We start from the raw sequence: 20,362 nt of genomic DNA on the forward strand, positions 1-20,362 counted from the left end.
CAATCTCAATATCCTATCCCCAAAACTCCTCTAAAAATAAAGTCCAAAGCTTTTCCTGATTTATTGACCTGTCCCTCCATCTGGGCTTTTTTGCATGAATGTATTCTTTCCCTTAAAAAAGAACGATGGCAGACATCATCCTCTAATTTGACCCGACAACAATTTCGAGCGGTTACCAAATTACAAAAAAACACCAATTTAGTCATAAAGCAATCTGACAAAGGTGGCAACCTGGTGATGATGACTCACCATCAATATCAGACCATGTGTCTTGATATCCTTTCTAATTCCAACTGGTATCTACCCATTGAAGATCACTTCATTCAACAAACCATTGATGAATTTAGGGGACTCATCGGTGGGGCCTTCCTTGAGGGCCTCATCGATGACGACACCTATAAATTCATCAATGTACAATATCCACGTACTCCCACATTTTATGCCTTACCAAAAACTCATAAAAACCTTTCCGTACCCCCAGGTCGACCCATTGTCTCTGGGAAGGGTTCCCTAACGGAAAACGCCAGCAAATTGGTGGATACTTTTCTTTTACCTCATGTTATGAGACTACCTTCTTATATCAGGGACACAACCGACCTGTTGAAACACATCGAGGGGATCCAGATCCCTCCGGACGCCCTCCTCGTGGCTATTGATGTTGAGGCTTTGTACTCAAGCATCCCCCACGAGCAGGGCGTCCGGATGGCTGGCTCCTTTCTGATGGAACAAGACCATCACACCTGGCCCACCAATACCTTCATCTTAAAACTCTTAGAATTTATTTTGACCAGAAATTACTTTTTATTTATGGATCAAATGTATCTTCAAATCCAAGGCGTTGCAATGGGCACATCTTGTGCCCCCTCATACGCGAATTTATATCTTGGCGGTTGGGAACGAATGGTCTTCAGTGACGACCTCATGGAACCATTTTTGGACCATGTTTTGGGATGGTTTAGGTTTATTGATGACCTTTTGGTCATTTGGACAGGCACTGAGCAACTTTTATAAACATTTATTGCAGAGCTAAATATCAACTCATTTAATCTCCATTTTACCTTTTCCCATGATAGACTAAGCATTCCATTTCTAGACGTTTTGATTACCAAGGATTCCACCGGTCACCTAACTACAGACCTTTATCGTAAACCCACCGCAGGCAACACCTTGTTGCACGCCTCTAGTCTTCATCCCCGTCCTCTGGTCCGCAGTATTCCTTTTGCTCAGTATCTTAGACTGAGAAGAAACTGCACAGAGGACGGGGATTTCTACAAACAGGCGAATGCTCTCCGCACACGATTGTTGGCGAGAGGCTATAAACGTACCGTACTAAGAAAAGCTTTCAACAAGGCTTTGGCCTTAGACCGACAAACATTATTATATGGCCCTCCTCGTCCTAAACAACCTTATACGACCAAGATTATTACTAAATTCTCCACCCACCACCAGCAATTACGAAAAATACTGTCAAGCCATTGGCATATCTTAACTGACCACCATGTCCTCAAAAAATATATTAAACCCACCCCTGACCTGGTTTTTAAAAGGGCCACTTCTCTAAGGGATAGATTAACACACAGTCATTACAGGGTTCCTTCCCCTGGTCCATCGCAACCCAGAGGCACATACAAATGTGGCAACTGTCCACATTGCCCCTGGATCCAAGAAGGACAACATTTTTTACTTCCCAATGGGGAAATGTTTGTCCCCAAACATTCGGCCCATTGTGGCACACGTGGTGTCATCTACCTTATGACCTGCGTGTGTAGCGCCTTCTATGTGGGGAAGACAATTAGAGAACTGCGACAGAGACTGGGGGACCATCTATATGCCTCTATGAATGGTAAGCTCACCACCGTGGGCCGCCATATAGGCATTTATCATCGTTTCAATTTGGATTATATCCGGTTTACAGTATTAGACGTTGTCCCGAAAGACCCCCGAGGGGGCAACTGGGACCGCGAAATTTTAAGACGTGAATCCTTGTGGATTGAGTGACTCAATGCATGTGTCCCTCCTGGTATCAATGAGACACATTCATATAAATATTTCCTTGAATAATCTAGTTATAATTCGTTTCTTTTTCCCCAGTCCCTGCCGTAGCTCAACCATTTACACATAAGGGATCTCCAACAATAACAAATCAAAAATAAAAAATCGTTTGTGTGTACATTCATATAACTAAATACATCAATTATCGCATTCAGCAAAATTCTTTGAACTTTATCAGACTCCAGGTTCTTTCCTTAGGACCATATACTGGTGGACTCTTTATTTATATAGTCAATGTTTTTTAATGTCTTTGTTTGTGGCTGACTTCATTATTCCAGTAGATGACTTGCTGTTTCAGTTAAAGTTATGTATATTTAGATTGCAATTGTTATATATTGTCCTGGGACGGGCTGCGATGCATGCCTCCGCAGCTGTGGGCGGTCCCGCTGCTGGAGACCATGCACCGCCTCCCCCCCTCCCAGTTTATTGTTTTGAAACATCATGTGCACCTTAATGATTACTTAATTGCACCTGCCATTCTGCTCTGAGGGGATGTGAGGAGTTTATTCTCCCCCTGTGGCGGGTTTGCGTTCCTCCGGCGGTAGCCTGGGCTCTTCTGAGCTCAGCCGCCGCTTCGTTTTGACCAGTGCCTATGCACTGGCCGATGTTGAACTATGCGCCTGCGCTGGACGCAGTGCCCGCGCCTGCGCAATAGTGGAGGATCGGACCCGGAAGTGTATGCGACGGTTCTTTCCGCCGTTTGAACTTCCGGGTTGGAGGCATTTAAGATGCCCAGACCCAGCTGCTTACAGCGTCTGACGGACACCCAGCACCGCATCAACGCTACCTGGAAACCCTGTAAGTACTTATTGTACAGTCTTTATGCAGGATAGGATTACCCATCACCTCTGTGTGTTTTCCCTCCCTGCTAAACACGAAAAAGAGTTTACCATATGTGCCTACTTTTAACCTCTCTTCTATGGGTTTATATCCCTTATAGTGATTTTTTGCGACGACATGGTGTGGCGTTTTGGCCACCCATGTTAATCTGGGTGTCAGCAGCCTTTAGGTCTGGGTTCTTCACAACAACGATAGGTAAAAATGCTTTTACCATCTTAAACTTTCTCTCTGTTTACTTTGTGTGTTTTTTAACTAGGTATGTAGGGATACTTGCTGCATTTCACATCCCTCACTCCCTTCCCCTTCCCTACCCCCTTCCCCCCCTTTTCCTCTCCCTCCCCCCCCCCCCTTCCCTTCCCTTTTCCTCCTTTTTCCCTCTCCTCTTGTTGTTCCCTATTCCCTGTTTTCTCCTGCCTTTCTCTTTTTTCTTTTCTCTCTACCCTTTCTATTTGTGGTTCTTTCCCTTCTTTCTCCTTCCCTTCCCCTCCTTCCTCTTTCCCCATTTTCCCTCCCCCCCCCTCCCCCCATCCCTTCCCCTTTTTTCCCTTTCCCTTCCCTCTCCCCGCTTTCTCTCTCCCCCCTCCCCCTTCCCCACTTCCACCACAGTTCCTGTCCCTTCCTACCTCATTCCTCCTTTCCTTTTTTCCCCCTCTTTTTCCTGTTCTCTTTTTTCTCTTTTCCCTCTCTGTCCCCCTCTAAGAATCCTCCCCCTCTTTCTTTGTCCTTCCAGCCATTCCCTTAGCACTCATCCCTCCACCTTCACTCCAACACTCCCGGGTGTTCTTTATCTAGACATACCGACTGATTGTTTAAAAACCTTATCCCATTGAATTTTTCATAATAGCATTACCTTAATTTGCCTCCCTGGCCCGCCCCCGGGGGAACGCCTCGTGAGGGCGTCTCACAAATATCGCTCCAGAGAACCGTTATGGTTATAGTTTGGTGAGTGCAATTTTTAAACTTCAAATTTCAGATATATTCTCCAATACCAACTATGTACTTTTTGTAAAATTATGTATGTTTTTTACTATGTTGATACTGTATTGTTCTTTACTCTCATAGACTATATACTGTTAGACGCCTCCTGAAGAAGCGGCTGTGACCGCGAAACGTAGAGGTCACGTCTGCAAGTATCACACCATACAATTTCTGTCCATATATTTGTGTGGGCATTAGCTATACCAACCCAGTATCAACAATGCTGTAAAACAATTATTATTGTCTATGCATGTCATGTTATGAATATGTACAAATGATGTCCCCTTTTGGACTTTTTTATCATGTTTTGAAATAAATTTATGCTTTTTTAACTCAAGTCTTTTCTTATGGTACCGTAATAGTCCCTTGTTTTTGTAAAAGAGGCAGGACATTATTGGAGAGGTCCTTGCTCTGATCCCTCTTTTCACCCTATTTTCTGCTCTTCCTAGGCTCCAAGATCACGGCAGACGGTTACTGTAGCCATGAAATTAAGAGAGGCTTGCTTCTTGGGAGGAAAGCAATGGCAAACCTAGACAACATTATAAAAAGCAGACATCACCCTACCGACAAAGTGCCGTATAGTCAAAGCTATGGTATTCCCAGTAGTGACCTATGGCTGTGAAAGTTATATCATAGGGAAGGCTGAACGCCGAACAATCAATGCTTTTGAACTAGGGTGTTGGAGAAGAAATGAAAGTCCCTTGGACAGCAAGAATATCAAACCAGTCAATCTTGAAGGAAATCAACCCTGAATATTCACTGGAGGGAGAGATCCTGAAGCTGAAACTCAAATACTTTGGCCACCTAATGCGAAGAGAGGACTCATTGGAAAAGACCCTGATGCTGGGAAACAAGGAAGGAAAAAGGAGAAGAGGAAGACAGAAAACAAGATGGATAGATAGCATCATCGAAACAATGAACATGAAGTTTCATGTTGGGCATTTTATGCACAACATTTAGAAGCTTATGTCACACATCACCCACTCTTCTAACCACTTAAAGACAAAGCCCTTTCTGACACTTTTTGTTTACATGAAAAAAAAATTTTATTTTGCAAGAAAATTGGGTGTTGGGTGTTTCATTTTTTTTTTTAAACACAGTATTTGCGCAGCGATTTTTCAAATGCATTTTTTTGGAAAAAACACACTTTTTAAAAATTTAATGCACTAAAACACACTATATTGCCCAAATGTTTGATGAAATAAAAAAGATGTTCTTAGGCCGCGTACATGGATACCAAACACGACATGCTTTAAAATTGCGCACAAACATGCAATGGCGACAAACTACATACATTTTTAAAAGCCTTTAAAAGCCTTTACAGGTTACCACTTTAGATTTACAGAGGAGATCTACTGCTAAAATTACTGCCCTCGATCTGACCTTCGCGGTGATACCTCACATGCATGGTGCAATTGCTGTTTACATTTGATGCCAGACTGACACTTGCGTTCGCCTTTGCGCGAGAGCAGGGGGGATCAGGGGTGTTTTTTTTGTTTTGTTTTTTTAATTTTTTTTTTTTGCTTTCTTATTTTTAAACTGTTCCTTTCATTTTTTTTAATCATTTTTATTTTTATCTCAGGGAATGTAAATATCCCCTATGATAGCAATAGGTAGTGACATGTACGCTTTTCTAAAAATACTGGGTATTAGACCCTAGATCTCTCCTCTGCCCTCAAAGCATCTGACCACACCAAGATCTGTGTGATAAAATGCTTTCCCAATTTCTCAATGGCGCTGTTTACATCCGGCGAAATCTAAGTCATGAAATGCTCATAGCTTCCGGTTTCTTAGGCCATAGAGATGATTGAAGCCATTCTGGTCTCTGATCAGCTCTATGGTCAGCTGGCGGAACCACCGGCTGCATTCTCAGGTTCCCTGTTGGGACAGGAGAGCCAGAGAAAACCATAGAAAATGGTGGGGGGGACATTCCCTCCCACTGCTTGTAAAAGCAGTATAGAGGCTAATTAGCTGCTAGGATTGCTTTTACACGAAAACCGACCGCTGGCTCAAAAGAATGATACCAAGATGATACCTAAACCCGCAGGCATCATTCTGGTATAACCACTGAAAGCCCAGCAACATACCAGTACGTTGCTGGTCCTTGTTTGGCATATATTGTAATCCACAGGCTGCACGAAAAAAAGAGATTGATTGGTGGGTATGCCACCATTAGAATACCTCCCTTGTCCACCCACTTCTAATGATGGGCATACATGCACCATTTTGTTTTTAACTGTGGTGGTGAAATCACCGCCTACAGCGCTGGAGTCATGGCTTTATGTATCGCGGGAGCAAACGCTGTTGCTGTCAAGATAAATAAATCCGTGCTGCAACTGAATGGCGTACCTGCTAAGCACATGATGGTTAACAATAAAACAAATAACATTACAGTATAACAGTAAGACATACCATACCTGCAAAGCAAATACAAAAAAAAATAGTGAAAAATAAAACATTTTTTAACGCAATCTGTGCCTAAAATATATATATGCCGAAGCTTGGGGGCATATGCCTGCAAAAGTTAGGAGCAAATCGTGCCTCTACCCCTGCTGCTCTCATGCTTCGCCATGTATGCTCTTTTTTTTAACTGTGGTGGTAAAATCACCTCCTACAGCGCTGGAGTCACGGCTTTATGTATCGTGGGAGCAAACGCTGTTGCTGTCAAGATAAATAAATCCGCGCTGCAACTGAATGGCGTACCTGCTAAGTAAATGATGGTTAACAATGAAACAAAGTAACATTACAGTATAACAGTAAGACATACCATACCTGCAAAGCAAATACAAAAAAAATTGTAAAAAATAAAACATTTAACGCAATCTCTGCCTAAAATATATATATGCCGAAGCATAGGGGCATTCGCCCGCAAAAGCTGGAGCAAATCCCTCCTCCACCCCTGCTCCCCCCATGCTTCGGCATATATGCTCTTTTTTTTATCTGTGGTGGTGAAATCACCTCCTACAGTGCCGGAGTCACGGCTTTATGTATCGTGGGAGCAAATGCTGTTGCTGTCAGGATAAATAAATCCGCGCTGCAGCTGAATGGCGTACCTGAAAACAAAAAAATGGTTAACAATAAAACACAGTAAACAGTAAAGTATAAAAAAATTACATACCTGAAAAGCAAACATGATAAAACATAATAACAGTAAAACATTTCAGAATAGAATACAGTAAAAAAGAGCAGAACAATAGAAAGAGAATAGAGACAGAGAGAACAATAAAACGACAACTATTTTATATATATATATATATATATATATATATATATATATATATATATATATATATATATATATATATATATATATATATATTTTTTTTTTTAATTTTTTTTTTACTTTTTTTTTGTAACTGTAACTGTTGTAACTGTAACGGTTCCAGGTTTGGGTCTCTCAAAATGCGATGGCATCTTGGGAGACCCTGTGAAAGTGCCTAGTCTGTGCAGCGCTGTACCCTACGCTAATACTCAACTAGTGTATGGTAGCGTTCAAAACATTCACCAATGCAAAGACTAGGATTGTCAGGACAGGAGGGACAATAATAGCAGGTGTCACACCTAGATCCGCGCTTGCTGGAGACACGACATCTTCTTTGGGGAGCTCATTGGGTAGGGGTACTCGGGAGGACATAAGAAAAATGCCTCTCATGCAGCCGGCTTACTGCATTTGGATTAGGAAGGTGAGGTGGAGCACCGTCTGGAAACAGAAGGGCTCTGACGATCTCTTCCTGGAATTTAGGGAAGGATCCAGTCCATCCTGAAGCTATAGCACATGAGCGTTCAGCAAAGCCAATTTAAATAAATAAACAGACACTTGTACCAGAAAGGGGTTTCTCCACAACACCAGTCGCTGTAGGAATTTGGGCCGTCGTGTCTGCATGAAGGGAGGTAAGAATGAGAACATTCTTATTATCCCTCCACTTCACAGCGAGCAAATTATTACACTTGAAGCAGGCTTTCTCCCCCAGCCTAAGACGGGAATCTACAAGCCTCTGGGGTAAGCCGTGGCGATTAGGACGCATGGTGACACATGCTCCAATCTGATATTCAAACAAGTGACTAAAAAGTGACACGCTCGTGTAATAATTGTCCACGTACAAGTGGTACCCCTTTCCGAATAAGGGTGACACCAGGTTCCACACAATCTTGTCAGCGCTCCCTATGTAATCTGGGCAGTTCGGCGGCTCTACGTGACTATCTTTTCCCTCATAAACCATAAAACTACTTGTATAGTCTGTGACCCTGTCACGGAGCTTATACATCTTAACCCCATATCTGGCATGCTTGCTGGGAAGATACTGTTTGAATGACAAGCGGCCAGAAAACGACAGAGTTCATTGTTGTTGAAATGCATGAACCGCAAGATCTGCTCGTATCAGGCCCTGGCCATGGAGGCAGAGAACAAGGGCATATGGTGAATTGGGTCAGTGGACCAATATGACCGCAACTCACTCTTTTTAGTTATGCCAATGAAGAGGGATAGGCCCAGAAAGGTATTAAATTCAGAAACCGTGACCTAAAATCAACTGTTTCCACCTGAATGCCGGGTGAATGGGGGAAGTACGGGTGCTGCAGAAGTGGTGGGTTCCCAATTAGGGTTGGCGAATGCAGCAGGAAGGGCACTATGGGCACGATGGGCCTGTGTTTGTCGTCTTCTTGTTGGCAGCGGGACAATACTTGTGCTTGCCACCTCACCAGCTTGAACTGCACTTATGGGACTTGCCACATCACCACGTGTTACTGTAGTGCTGGTTTGACTATGACCAGGGTGTACTAGGCCACTGGTGCTTGCCAGTTTACCAGAAGAATGAGCGGCACTAGTACTTCTCTGCTCCATACGAGAGCCCTGCGGTTCTTGCACCTCAACAACAGCCGAAGAAGATTGGGGTTTGGTACACCTGACCTTGGCAGGGACCACAACTCCGTCGTCATCAGAGCTATCTGGCATTCTGAGCCTGAATCTGACAGATGAGTGACTTCCTCTTCACTATCTGTCATGTTTAGAAACGTGTAGGCCTCTTCACTACTGTACCTTTGATTTGCCATTTTGGGCTCTACATTTACTGGTACAGTAGTGAGACTCACAGGTAAAAAAGCTCCTAGGCTGTCAGCAGCTGTTTCAAACGCTACCAAAAACACTGTTAGCGATCGCAGTGATCAGGCTTGACTCTGCGAAAGCTGCAGTTATGTGTGTTTAGTGTTTTGTAAGTGACAGTAATCGATTGATACTGAACTTGGGTGGGCTGGGCTGGGTGGAGGGGCAAAACACAGGTGCTAGCAGGTATCTGGGCTGATCCCGCTAACACTGGGTTTTTGGGGACCCTAAACTACTGGGGACGCTAGTATAGATCTGATCGGATCAGATATTGATCTGTTCAGATACTAAGGGAGGTGTATACTGCATGCGTGGGTGTTAGCGGTACTGGCACTAACCTGAGGCTGCCTGGGGCAACACAGACCCTAACTGACCCTAAAACCTAACTGATATCACCCGCTGGGCGATCAGGGGGTTAAACCTTTATTGGGTAATAAATGGCGGCAGTGGCGGCCCATCCATAGGGGGCGCTCCCTCCTGTAGTCACAAAAAAAAAATTTTAAACGGCTCCTTTAAGAAGAAAAAAAAAAGTCCTTTAATTAAGTGCACTGTGTTCAGGCACTGGACACAGTGCACTATGGGAAGGGCTGCGTCAATGCAATCACGAGATTGCAGATGCGGCGCTTCATTGGCGCTGTTTGGAGCTACTTTGCAGCGAGATCAATTGTGCCGACCAGCATCCGCCCGGCCGGGTACTTTGTTCTCAGTGTGAGAACAAAGTCACTTCCGGCGGGCTACAAAAATATGGCCGCTGTGAGGACTAATCCCCTTGTGTTTAGTGGAGAGGGAAGGCCCCTCCCCTCTCCACTGAACACATGGAGAAAACCAGGAATGGACAGGCCGCCACTGCGTGATGTATCGCCTATCCCTTCAATGCCAAGCAACCTACCGACATGGCAGGAGGCAGCAGAAGGTGGGTACCCTACAGGGGGGGGCACGGGGGGGGGCACCTGATCCCTGCTAACATTCATGGATGGGGGCAAGAGGTTCTGCAGCAGGAGTCGGGCCTGGGACAGGGCCCTGACTGGCCGATCCATCATCCACCAGTAACAGTGAGTTGCAGTGCCTTTATTCTAATTTACAGAAACAAGCTCCAGTAATGACGGCCACCTTTTCAAATCTGACAGTCACAGTTCTGATATCAGCCGATCACAATTCAGCTGATATCAGAACTGTGACTGTCAGATATGCAAAGGTGGCCATCAGAGGCGGCTCTAGGCTCTGTGAGGCCTTAGGCAAATATGAGACATGAGGCCCCACTCACATCCATAATGGGAAAAATAATTCAAGCGATTAAAATTAACTGTATAAATTGCATATATTAAGAGTTTTAAATTCTATGAACTATGAATTCAACGTTTATAGAATTTTCTAAACCAATTCTTTAATGAAATATATATCTTACATATATATTATATATTACACGCATATTTCTCCATTTACATGAAGGTCAGGTTAATATAACCCAGCCAGCACAGAGTTTCCCCATATATCAGAGTCTGCAGAATTCCCCCTTACAGTGCAAGGGAACTCTGATATAAAGGGGAATGCTGCAGATCATGATCTAAGGGGGAACCTGCAGACTTTGGTGTAAAGGGGAACTCTAATGTAAGGGAGGGGGAGGGCTCTGGTGACCAAAGATTACCTTTATATCAGAGTCCACTGCATTCCCCTTTACATCACAGAGTTCCAACTTGCATTTAAAATGCAGCCACTGAGCCCATCAAATGCAGCCACTGTGCCCATCAAATACAGCCACGTCTCTTGTGGGGTGCCTAGAGCCACCCCCTTTGTGGCAGACAGCATCTGTTTCATTGGGGGGGAGGATATGTGGTAGGAGGGCTTTGGGAGGGGAGAAGACATGTGCTGGGGGGTGGATTTCATATGGAAGCCCCCTTGTAGCACAAGTCCTAAAGTGCCCCCTAGCACACAGTGGCGTCACTAGGGTGGGTGTCACCTGGTGCGGCAGAACGTGGTGTCACCCCCCGGCACTTAGCAGGTTAGTGCGTTGGTGTCGCTCTCCCCCCTTAACCTGCCACAATGGATGGAGCAGGGATGGGATTGAGGGGGAAGGGGAATAGAGTTGGAATGGGATCGGGGGAATGGATGGAGCCAGAACGGAATCGGGGGATGGATAGAGCTGGGATGGGATCAGGGTGGTAGATGGAGCTGGGATGGGATCGGGGGAATGGAGGTAGCCGGGATGGGATCGGGGGATGGAGGGAGCCGGGATGGAATCGGGGGATGGAGAGAGCCGGGATGGAATTGGGGGATGGAGGGAGCCGGGATGGAATCGGGGGATGGAGGGAGCCGGGATGGAATCGGGGGGATGGAGGGAGCCGGGATGGGATCAGGGGGATGGATGAAGCTGGGATGGGATCGGGGGGAATGGATGGAGCCAGGATGGGATTGGGGTGGGGTGGATGGAGCCAGGATGGTATGGGGGAATGTATGGAGCTGGGATTGGATCGGGTGGATGGCTGGAGCCGGGATGGGATTGGGGTGGGGTGGATGGAGCCGGGATGGGATTGAGGGGAATGGATGAAGCCGGAATGGGATTGGGGTGGGGTTGGATGGATTCGGGGGTTGGATGGAGCCGTGATGGTATGGGGGGTGGATGGAGCTAGGATGGGATCGGTGGATGGATGGAGCCGGGATGGGATTGGGGTGGATGGAGCCGGGTTGGGATTGGGGAAATGGATCGAGCCGGGATGGGATTGGGGTGGGGTGGATAGAGCCGGGGTGGGATGGGGGGTGGATGGAGCCGGGTTGGTATGGGGTATTGATGGAGCTGGGTTGGTATGGGGGGATGAATAGAGCTGGGATGAGATTGGGGTGAAGTGGATGGAGCCGGGATGGGATGGGGGTGGATGGAGCTGGGAAGGCATGGGGGATGGATGGAGCTGGGATTGGATCGGGGGGATGGATGGATATCCTCTCCCCCAAATCACTCCAAGTGAACTCCTTGCTTGTCCCCCCTCACCCACCCACTAATTCATGCCCCCCTCCCCTCCTCTGTCAAACTGACTTTTAGATTACACAGATCTCAGACCAGCGCGCTCGCCTCTCGGTACAGGTGGTGTGCCTCCTTCCCTCCTCCTCCTTTAAACTCTGTGCACAGGAAAACATTACAGCACAGGAGGAGGAGGGGCGGGTTCAGTTCGCACTGCTCCGCAGTGCACTCACTGTACTGTGTGTGTGTGTCAGGCAGCTGGGGAGAGATGCCGGGCCAGCTGCAATGCACAGTGGAGTGGAGCTCATGGCGTGCAGGAACAAAGACACCCTGCACAAGCCGCAGGCATTGCGGTACTCTAATTCGAGAATGGATCATATTGCAGCACGGTCCCGGCGAATCATCGAGGCTGCGGTATGGGCAAATTAGGCAGCTGCGAGGCCCCTCTGGGGGCGAGGCCTAAGGCGACCGCCTAATTTGCCTAATTAGAGAGCCGCCTCTGGTGGCCATCCTTACTGGAGCTTGTACTCAGAGTCTGTATGTCACGCTGCTGCTCTTCTCCCCCCTTCAGGCAGAATGCTTCGGATGTCTCTTCTGCACATGCAGTAACTCATGGCATGGCAGCTGCCAGCTACTGTGTGGGACTCTGTGATAAGAAGATGGGTGAGTTTCACAGCAACAGATTGTTTTAAAATATGTCTAACTCAAAATGTGCATTCAGGCTGGGAAGAAGTGTGTTCTGTGTATGTACTGTGTATGTGCTGTGTGTTCTGTGTATGTACTGTGTATGTGCTGTGTATGTACTGTGTATGTACTGTGTGTTCTGTGTATGTACTGTGTGTTCTTTGTATGTACTGTGTGTTCTGTGTGTTCTGTGCATGTACTGTGTGTTCTGTGCATGTACTGTGTGCTGTATGTACTGTGTGTATGTACTGTGTATGTATTATGTGTTCTGTGTATGTACTGTGTATGTATTGTGTGTTCTATGTATGTATTGTGTGTTCTGTGTATGTATTGTGTGTTCTTTGTTCTCTGTATGCATTGTGTGCTCTGTATGTACTGTGCGCTCTGTGTATAGTGTGTTCGGGTATTGGGAGCCGTGACAGCGGAGGATGGGCAGGTAAGGACCTGGAGGCGTTTGCGCCCCCTCCCCCCAATTTTTTAACACAAGCCGCCACTGAAGGGCGGGTATAAAAAACAAACTAACCAGTGTCACCCGTTACACTTATACAGTGATCACTAGTGAAAGGGTTAACTAGGGGGAAATCAGGGGGTTAAAACCTTTATTAGGTAGTATATGGGGGTACCTGACGCTATAAAAAGCTGACAGTAAACCTAAATACCTACCTGGCTAACTAGCGTCACCTGCGACACTAATACAGCGATCAGAAAAAGGAATGTTTAGTGACACTGGCGACGGGGGGTGATCAAGGGGTTAAACCTTTATTAGGGGGGGTTAGGGGGATACCCTAGACCTATAGGGGCCTACCACTAACTGCCCTAACACTTACAACAGTCACAAATGACACCAATGCAGTAATCAGTAAAAAAATAAAAACTGCTATTGGTGTCACTGTGACAGGCGGTGCAGGGGGGGTGATTGGGGGGGAGGGGGGTTATGTGTCTATGTGTGCTAGTGGTGTTAGTGTAGTGTTGGTGCAGGGAGATGTCTTCTCTCCTTGGAAGCCGGAACGAAAAGGCTCCACGAGGAGAGATGACATCACTTCCTCTGCTTCTGTGTACATTACAGAAGCAGAGGAAGCTTCTCATTCGTCAGGAGCGATCGTGAGGGGTGGCCATGAATCTGTGGCCTCCCCCTCAGCACAGATCGCTCCTGGAACGATGCTGACTGCCTCGGGCACGGGGGGGGGGGGTGCGATGCGCCCCCCGCCCGCAGGAGGGGAGTAACATACCCATACGTTACTCTGCCTGCCCGTGCCATTCTGCCGCAGTATATCTGCGTGAGGCGATTGGCAAGTGGTTGAAAGTCAGCAGCTACACTATTTGTAGCTGCTGCCTTTTTTTCAGGTAGAACTCTGCTTTAAAGTGGTTGTTAAGCCCCTCTAACCTGTATACACCATCAGCACTGGCTCCTATTGTAGTATCCCCCTCTGTGTGTGATTTATAAAAATAAATGCTGCAAATACCTAATTTCACTGCCAAGATTGCGATCACATGACCGGCCAGCTTTCTCCTTTCCTTCTCTGAGAGATGAAGTGGGCGGGGCTGAGATTCCCCTGTTGATGTCAGTCTGGAGGGGAGGAGGAGGGGAGGAGAGAGCTGGCTGGTCATGTGATCGCAATCTCGGCTCTTAAATGAGGTATTTACAGCATTTCTATTTATAAATCATTCACAGAGGGGGACACTGCAATAGGAGGCAGTGCTGATGATGTATACAGGTTAGTGTTATGAGAGCAGCAGGAGGGGGGAGGGGTGGCTCACACACAGAGAGGGGAGGAGGACACAGGAGCAGAGAGGAGAGCAGATAGCAGGCTGCTGATGAAACTGACCACAGTGTTAGGGCTCAGTAGCCAGGATACACCGTGGTCAGTTTACAGAGAGGTGGGGAGAAACTGGCAGGATCAGCCAGGTGTTTTAGGTGTTACAGGGGGCCAAATGACACAGGACAAGCACTGTGTCATATAACATGCTTTAAAGGAGCAGGATCAATTTTTTTTGGGTTAACAAACACTTTAAGCAAACTACAAGAGGAGGACAGAAAAGCCTGGCACACTATGGTCCATGAGGTCACAAAGAGTCGGACACAACTAAATGACTGAACAACAACAAGAACAATTAAAGTATTTACAGATACCTGGAAACTTGGGGTTAGACTGCACCCAATTATTTTGATTTTATTTATACTATTTATGAAATGAAATGTATATGAAATATTTATTTACTTAATTTTGAAGAATTGATACACTTTTATGTATAGAGGTGAAATTGATTTCACATTGGGGATATATTGGGGTTTGTATTTAGGGAAATGTAAATATCAGTGTTAATTTTGGCAGCAAATTTCGATTTAGTTTTAGTCTTAATCTTAGGACTAAAATGGCATTTTAGTTTTAGTCCCATTTTAGTCTTCTGCAATTGTTTTAGGTTTAGTCGTATTTAGTCGACTAAATCTCCAGTACATTTTAGTCGACTAAAACTCATTTTAGTCGTCTAAAATCGAATGGGTGTAATTAAATTGTAATGCATTAGTTAACATTTCTCTACAATTTCCACACTCATTATATACTGTTGGAGTGAAAAATCTAATATGTTATTATTTATGGTATTGCGGTATGAACATGCACTACAGACCAGTGTTAATATTGAAGTCAAATTTCAATTTAGTTTTAGTCTTATGTCCCGTACACACGAGCGGAAATTCTGCCAGCAAAAGTCCGATGTGAGCTTTTGGTAAGATATTCTAACCGTGTGTATGCTCCATCGGGCTTTTGCTGGCGGAATTCCAGCCAGCAAAAGATTGAATGCAGGTTCTCTATTTTTCGGTCGGAAAAAGTTCCTATCCGAAAACGCATTCGTCTGTATGCAATTCGGACACGCAAAAAAACGGCGCATGTTCAGAAACAAATTTGACGCATGCTTGGAAGCATTGAACATCATTTTCTCGGCTCATCGTAGTGTTGTACATCACCGCGTTCTTGACGGTCGAAAGTTCAGAGAACTTTTGTGTGACCCGTGTGTATGCAAGGCAAGCTTGAGCGGAATTCCGTCGGAAAAATCATCCAAGATTTTTCTGACGGAAATTCCGCTCGTGTGTACGGGGCATTAGTCTTTTGACTAAAATGGCATTTTAGTTTTAGTCGTATTTTAGTCATCTCAATTGTTTTAGTTTTAGTCGTATTTTAGAGAAAAGGGAGTATTGGCGAGGGGGGTGGGACTTTAAATGAAGCACCGGGCAGCAAAAAGGTAGTACTAGGATGAATAAAAAGGAATTTTATTAATAAGCTAATCTGAAAGCATACGTATTATTGTTGACAATGATATTGAACATATACTGATTGGATCATTTGACACAATTCATGTAAAAACGATAACAATGGTAATACAAGTAGCAAACTGATGATGATATCACATAATATGAACATATTAATTCCTTCATTCATCTCAGATCACAAGGGTAAATACGATAGTTCATATTATGTGATATCATCATCAGTTTGCCACTTGTATTACCATTGTTATCGTTTTTACATGAATTGTGTCAAATGATCCAATCAGTATATGTTCAGTATCATTGTCAACAATAATATGTATGCTTTCAGATTAGCTTATTAATAAAATTCCTTTTTATTCATCCTAGTACTACCTTTTTGCTGTCCGGTGCTTCATTTAAAGTCCCACCCCCCTCACCAATACTCCCTTTTCTCTAGATGCATATGGGATGGATATTTTTGACCTTACCAGATCATGATATCATTTAAAGTCCCTAGGGATGGAAACACATGACCTTACCAGGCCATGGATTCCTGAAAATACCTATCCCCTTAAACCTTTACCTTAGTCGTATTTTAGTCTACTAAAATAGTATTCATTTAGTCGACTAAAATGTTTTAGTCGTTTTAGTCGACGAAATTAACACTGGTAAATATGTGACTATAAAATTATTAATATTGTGAATATGTTAATATTTTGTGAATGAGAACATAAAAATAGTCATAATAAAATAAAGGAACTTACATTGGGATAGAAATGGGATGCAGTTATCGGTGTTGCAGCATGAAATCCCCATCTTTATTCTGCCGCCGGTAAAGCTGATGCTGCCCACTTTGTTACACTTGCTATTCGACACACATGACTTTAAAAAGCCTGTAGTGATGGTTTCCCCTGCACAATAATTATCACAGTAGCATTATATAGCTGCAATATATAAATCTATAAACAAAAACAGCCCCCCCCCCCCCCCCCCCCCGCTCAGACCTTAGCAGCACTCAGTCCCCAATATACCAGAACAACCAAAAAGACAATAAGCCCATGGGACTTTTAGGAGTGGTGCTAAGTAAAATGGTACAACAAATTAAAAAATATATAAAAATGATTTCAATTTACATAAAAAACATATACATATCCACATTTTCGTGTAGAAATAAAAACACTGTTTCACCAAAGTGCATTCTAAATGCCAATGTGGTTAGTAAATCAATGTTCATTTGCAGAAGCAGTAAGCATTTTTTAAAAGATATAATGAACAAAAATGTAAATTGTATTGGACAGTACATCAGTTTCTGTAAATGGGGTCCAATTTTATGTGTTTTTACCTGCAACATTTTAGGTCAGTAACAGGAGCTCTATAATAGAAACCTGTCATCACATAAACATGGATGCTGCAATTTCTGATTATTCTGCTAAGCCTTGACACCAAGAACACAAGCTCAGGGTCTTCTGCTTGGGGGACATGATTATCTTAAGAGCACCAAGCCCCAATGCCGGACTTTATTGACAACACAACTGACCCATTGTGTGCCCCTATCTTGTTAGCAGGTGGAATTCTCAAGCATCAAGCAAAAACTAAAATCTGTTTTGGGTGGATTGACCCTTTAAGACATGATCATTTTTTTTACACAGTGGACTAGACATACTAGAGAACTTAAAGAGGTGTTCTGTAGCTGCTGATTTTTAATATATGGGCACTTACCTGTCCAGGGAGCCTGTGATGTCAACACAACAGCCGATTTTCGGATTGGCTGTTTGGTACCGGTGCCATCATTCATCATAAGGGAAACTGGTAGTGAAGCCTTTTAGCTTGACAGCCTGTTCCATACTGCGCATGCGCAAAGTGTGTTACACTTTCTAACTGGCCCGGCGGCGGAGGAAGGAGGAGGGGAACGAACCTCCGAGGGATGGCGCCATGGCTTTGTCTCCAGGAAGTGGGGACGGGTGCCTGTCAAAAACAGGTACCCGTTTCCCCCTCCCCCTTGAAAGGTGCCAAATGTGGCACCGGAGGGGGAGAGGAAGAAGATAAGCAGAGGTTCCAATTTTGGGTGGAACTACACTTTAAGACACCATAAAACAAGCATGACCAAGACAATACAGCCTTGAAATATCACACATAGAGTATTAGAGTAGACATATTAGAAGCCCTGAATCCACCACAAGACAAACATGGTCGAGGCAATACAGACTTCAAGGATCAGGGAAACCTCACAAACCCAACGGAGAAAATCACTTTCGCTCTACTTAGAATTTGGTTGCATTCCTCACATAGGTGTGTGCAGCCTATTGTATTAGGGTGTGCACCCCAAAGCTTGAGACAGAGAAAGGGACTGGGGACAGAGATTCCTCAGTCCCTTTTTCTGCAGCCAAGCAGCAGGGGGAATTAGGGTGTGTCCAGGCACATCTGGCACACCCTGTGCGCACGCCTATGAGTCCTCATTAAATAATGAAAATAGAAATTGATTGTACTCCAGAAATATTTTGAAAGGCTTACCTATAATGGTCATTTCATAGGCCAAGCCGCAACTGTAATTAGGCATACATGTCTCAAAAGGTCCAGTGCAACTTATTCCACTACATTTGATGCATGAAAGAGAATGACCTGAAAAATATATTAGAATATAAGAGTGAATATTGATTGACAGACAGAACCCCTTGCATGAACACTAGCTTCCATTTATTGTAAAATTGTCTTTATTACAGGTATTTAAATGGCGCCATCAATTAACACAGCATTTTAAATATTGTACATTCACCAGTCCATGCCCTCAAATAGCTTACAATCTAAGGTTTCTCTCGCTCACATACTAGGGATAATTTACACAGGAGGCAATTAACCTACCAGCATGTCTTTGGAGTATGCAAGCAAAGTGAGAACATGTAAACTCCATGTAATTCTGGCTAGCATTTAACCCCATAACCCCAGGGATGCAAGGCAGAAGTGCCAACCACTAAACCCAAGAATAAAGATGTAATATATTGTTTGGTGAATAGAAAAAGAAGGAAAGTCTGAGAGCTGCTCCCTAACATGAAACACCTCCATCCCTAAATTGCATACAAAAACAGAAAAGTTTGCCCGTGGGACTTTAAATGAAGTGTCCATGGTGATCCCATATAAATAGAGAGAATATAGAAATGACAAAATTTATTGAAATAAATATCATCCAGTACAGGTCATAAGCATGGGTGACAATTACATAGGAACAGCAACATGATAAAATGGTCCTGAAACATAACCATCATGACATAACATCAAAGTATAAAAAGTACAGATATACATGTTACATCTCTAACCCGACGCGTTTCGCGAGCTTTCCTCGCTTCATCAGGGGCTGATGTGTATATCTGATATCTGTAATAACAAGTAAAAATGTATTGAAGTATAGCTAGTAATTGGACAACAGCATGAAGTCTGAAACTAGTAATCTGATACCCACTTGACGAGGCACTAGTTTCAGACTTCATGCTGTTGTCCAATTACTAGCTATACTTCAATACATTTTTACTTGTTATTACAGATATCAGATATACACATCAGCCCCTGATGAAGCGAGGAAAGCTCGTGAAACGCATCGGGTTAGAGATGTAACATGTATATCTGTACTTTTTATACTTTGATGTTATGTCATGATGGTTATGTTTCAGGACCATTTTATCATGTTGCTGTTCCTATGTAATTGTCACCCATGCTTATGACCTGTACTGGATGATATTTATTTCAATAAATTTTGTCATTTCTATATTCTCTCTATTTATATGGGATCACCATGGACACTTCATTTAAAGTCCCACGGGCAAACTTTTCTGTTTTTATATTGTTTGGTGATCCCACCAGCAACACACCTAACTGTCTCATCGACTCTGACGGGAAGTGGACCTTCTCATTCCACAGAGATAGCATAGATGTAGTTCAAAATCTATCCCCTGCTGGGATCAGACATACCTGGTGTTATGAGGACACAAAGCAGGCAGAGGAAGCTCAACAGACCGTCCATCCTCCACCCAACGTGTTCTGTCCTGGTGTCACCTCCGTCACTACTGCTGGAGGTCAACGCTGAGCCTATTTTATGTGAAGTCTGGAGGGCGTGAATATTACCAATGGTATGAGGAAACTAAAATGTTATCCTTTCAATCAATGTCATAGATTATTATGGAAATATACAGCAAAACAAGTTAGAAGACAAGAACGTGTTCTATTTGGTAGGAATGAGAACGTAACAAAAAAAAAAAAAGGCACATGCTTTATTTTTTTAATAATGCTTTAAAGGCATAGAACCTGATTTATCAACCTGTAAAATTACCGAAGTCTTCTTAAAGTATACATAAGGTATGCCACGTGGCCTCACAACCAATGGTATTTTAACCTTCCTTTAATTGTATTTATTGTATAATTTATTTAATTAGTATTATTTATTGTATCTAAATCCAAGAACAAATATGTAATACATTCCAGCTACTAGTCCTGAGATGTGGTGGATGCTATAATTTTCTTA

The 20,362-nt window shown here is 44.0% G+C and overlaps 1 protein-coding gene across 1 annotated transcript in view; it reads right to left on the reverse strand.

Annotated features, from left to right (window-relative positions):
* LOC141110414 (uncharacterized) overlaps window positions 1–19,930 on the reverse strand; it is a 77,484-nt gene extending 57,554 nt beyond the window's left edge. Inside the window, exons 1-3 of the mRNA XM_073601752.1 lie at window positions 19,813–19,930; window positions 18,364–18,471; window positions 16,617–16,763 (exon numbers count right to left, since the gene is read on the reverse strand). Coding sequence (XP_073457853.1) covers window positions 16,617–16,763; window positions 18,364–18,471; window positions 19,813–19,864 — 307 coding nt within the window. The 5' untranslated portion in view covers window positions 19,865–19,930. The remainder of the gene's footprint in view (window positions 1–16,616; window positions 16,764–18,363; window positions 18,472–19,812) is intronic.
* Between the last annotated feature and the right edge of the window lie 432 nt (window positions 19,931–20,362).

Source organism: Aquarana catesbeiana, linkage group LG10 (genome assembly GCF_042186555.1).
Source record: "Aquarana catesbeiana isolate 2022-GZ linkage group LG10, ASM4218655v1, whole genome shotgun sequence".
In the NCBI taxonomy this organism is placed as follows: domain Eukaryota; kingdom Metazoa; phylum Chordata; class Amphibia; order Anura; family Ranidae; genus Aquarana; species Aquarana catesbeiana.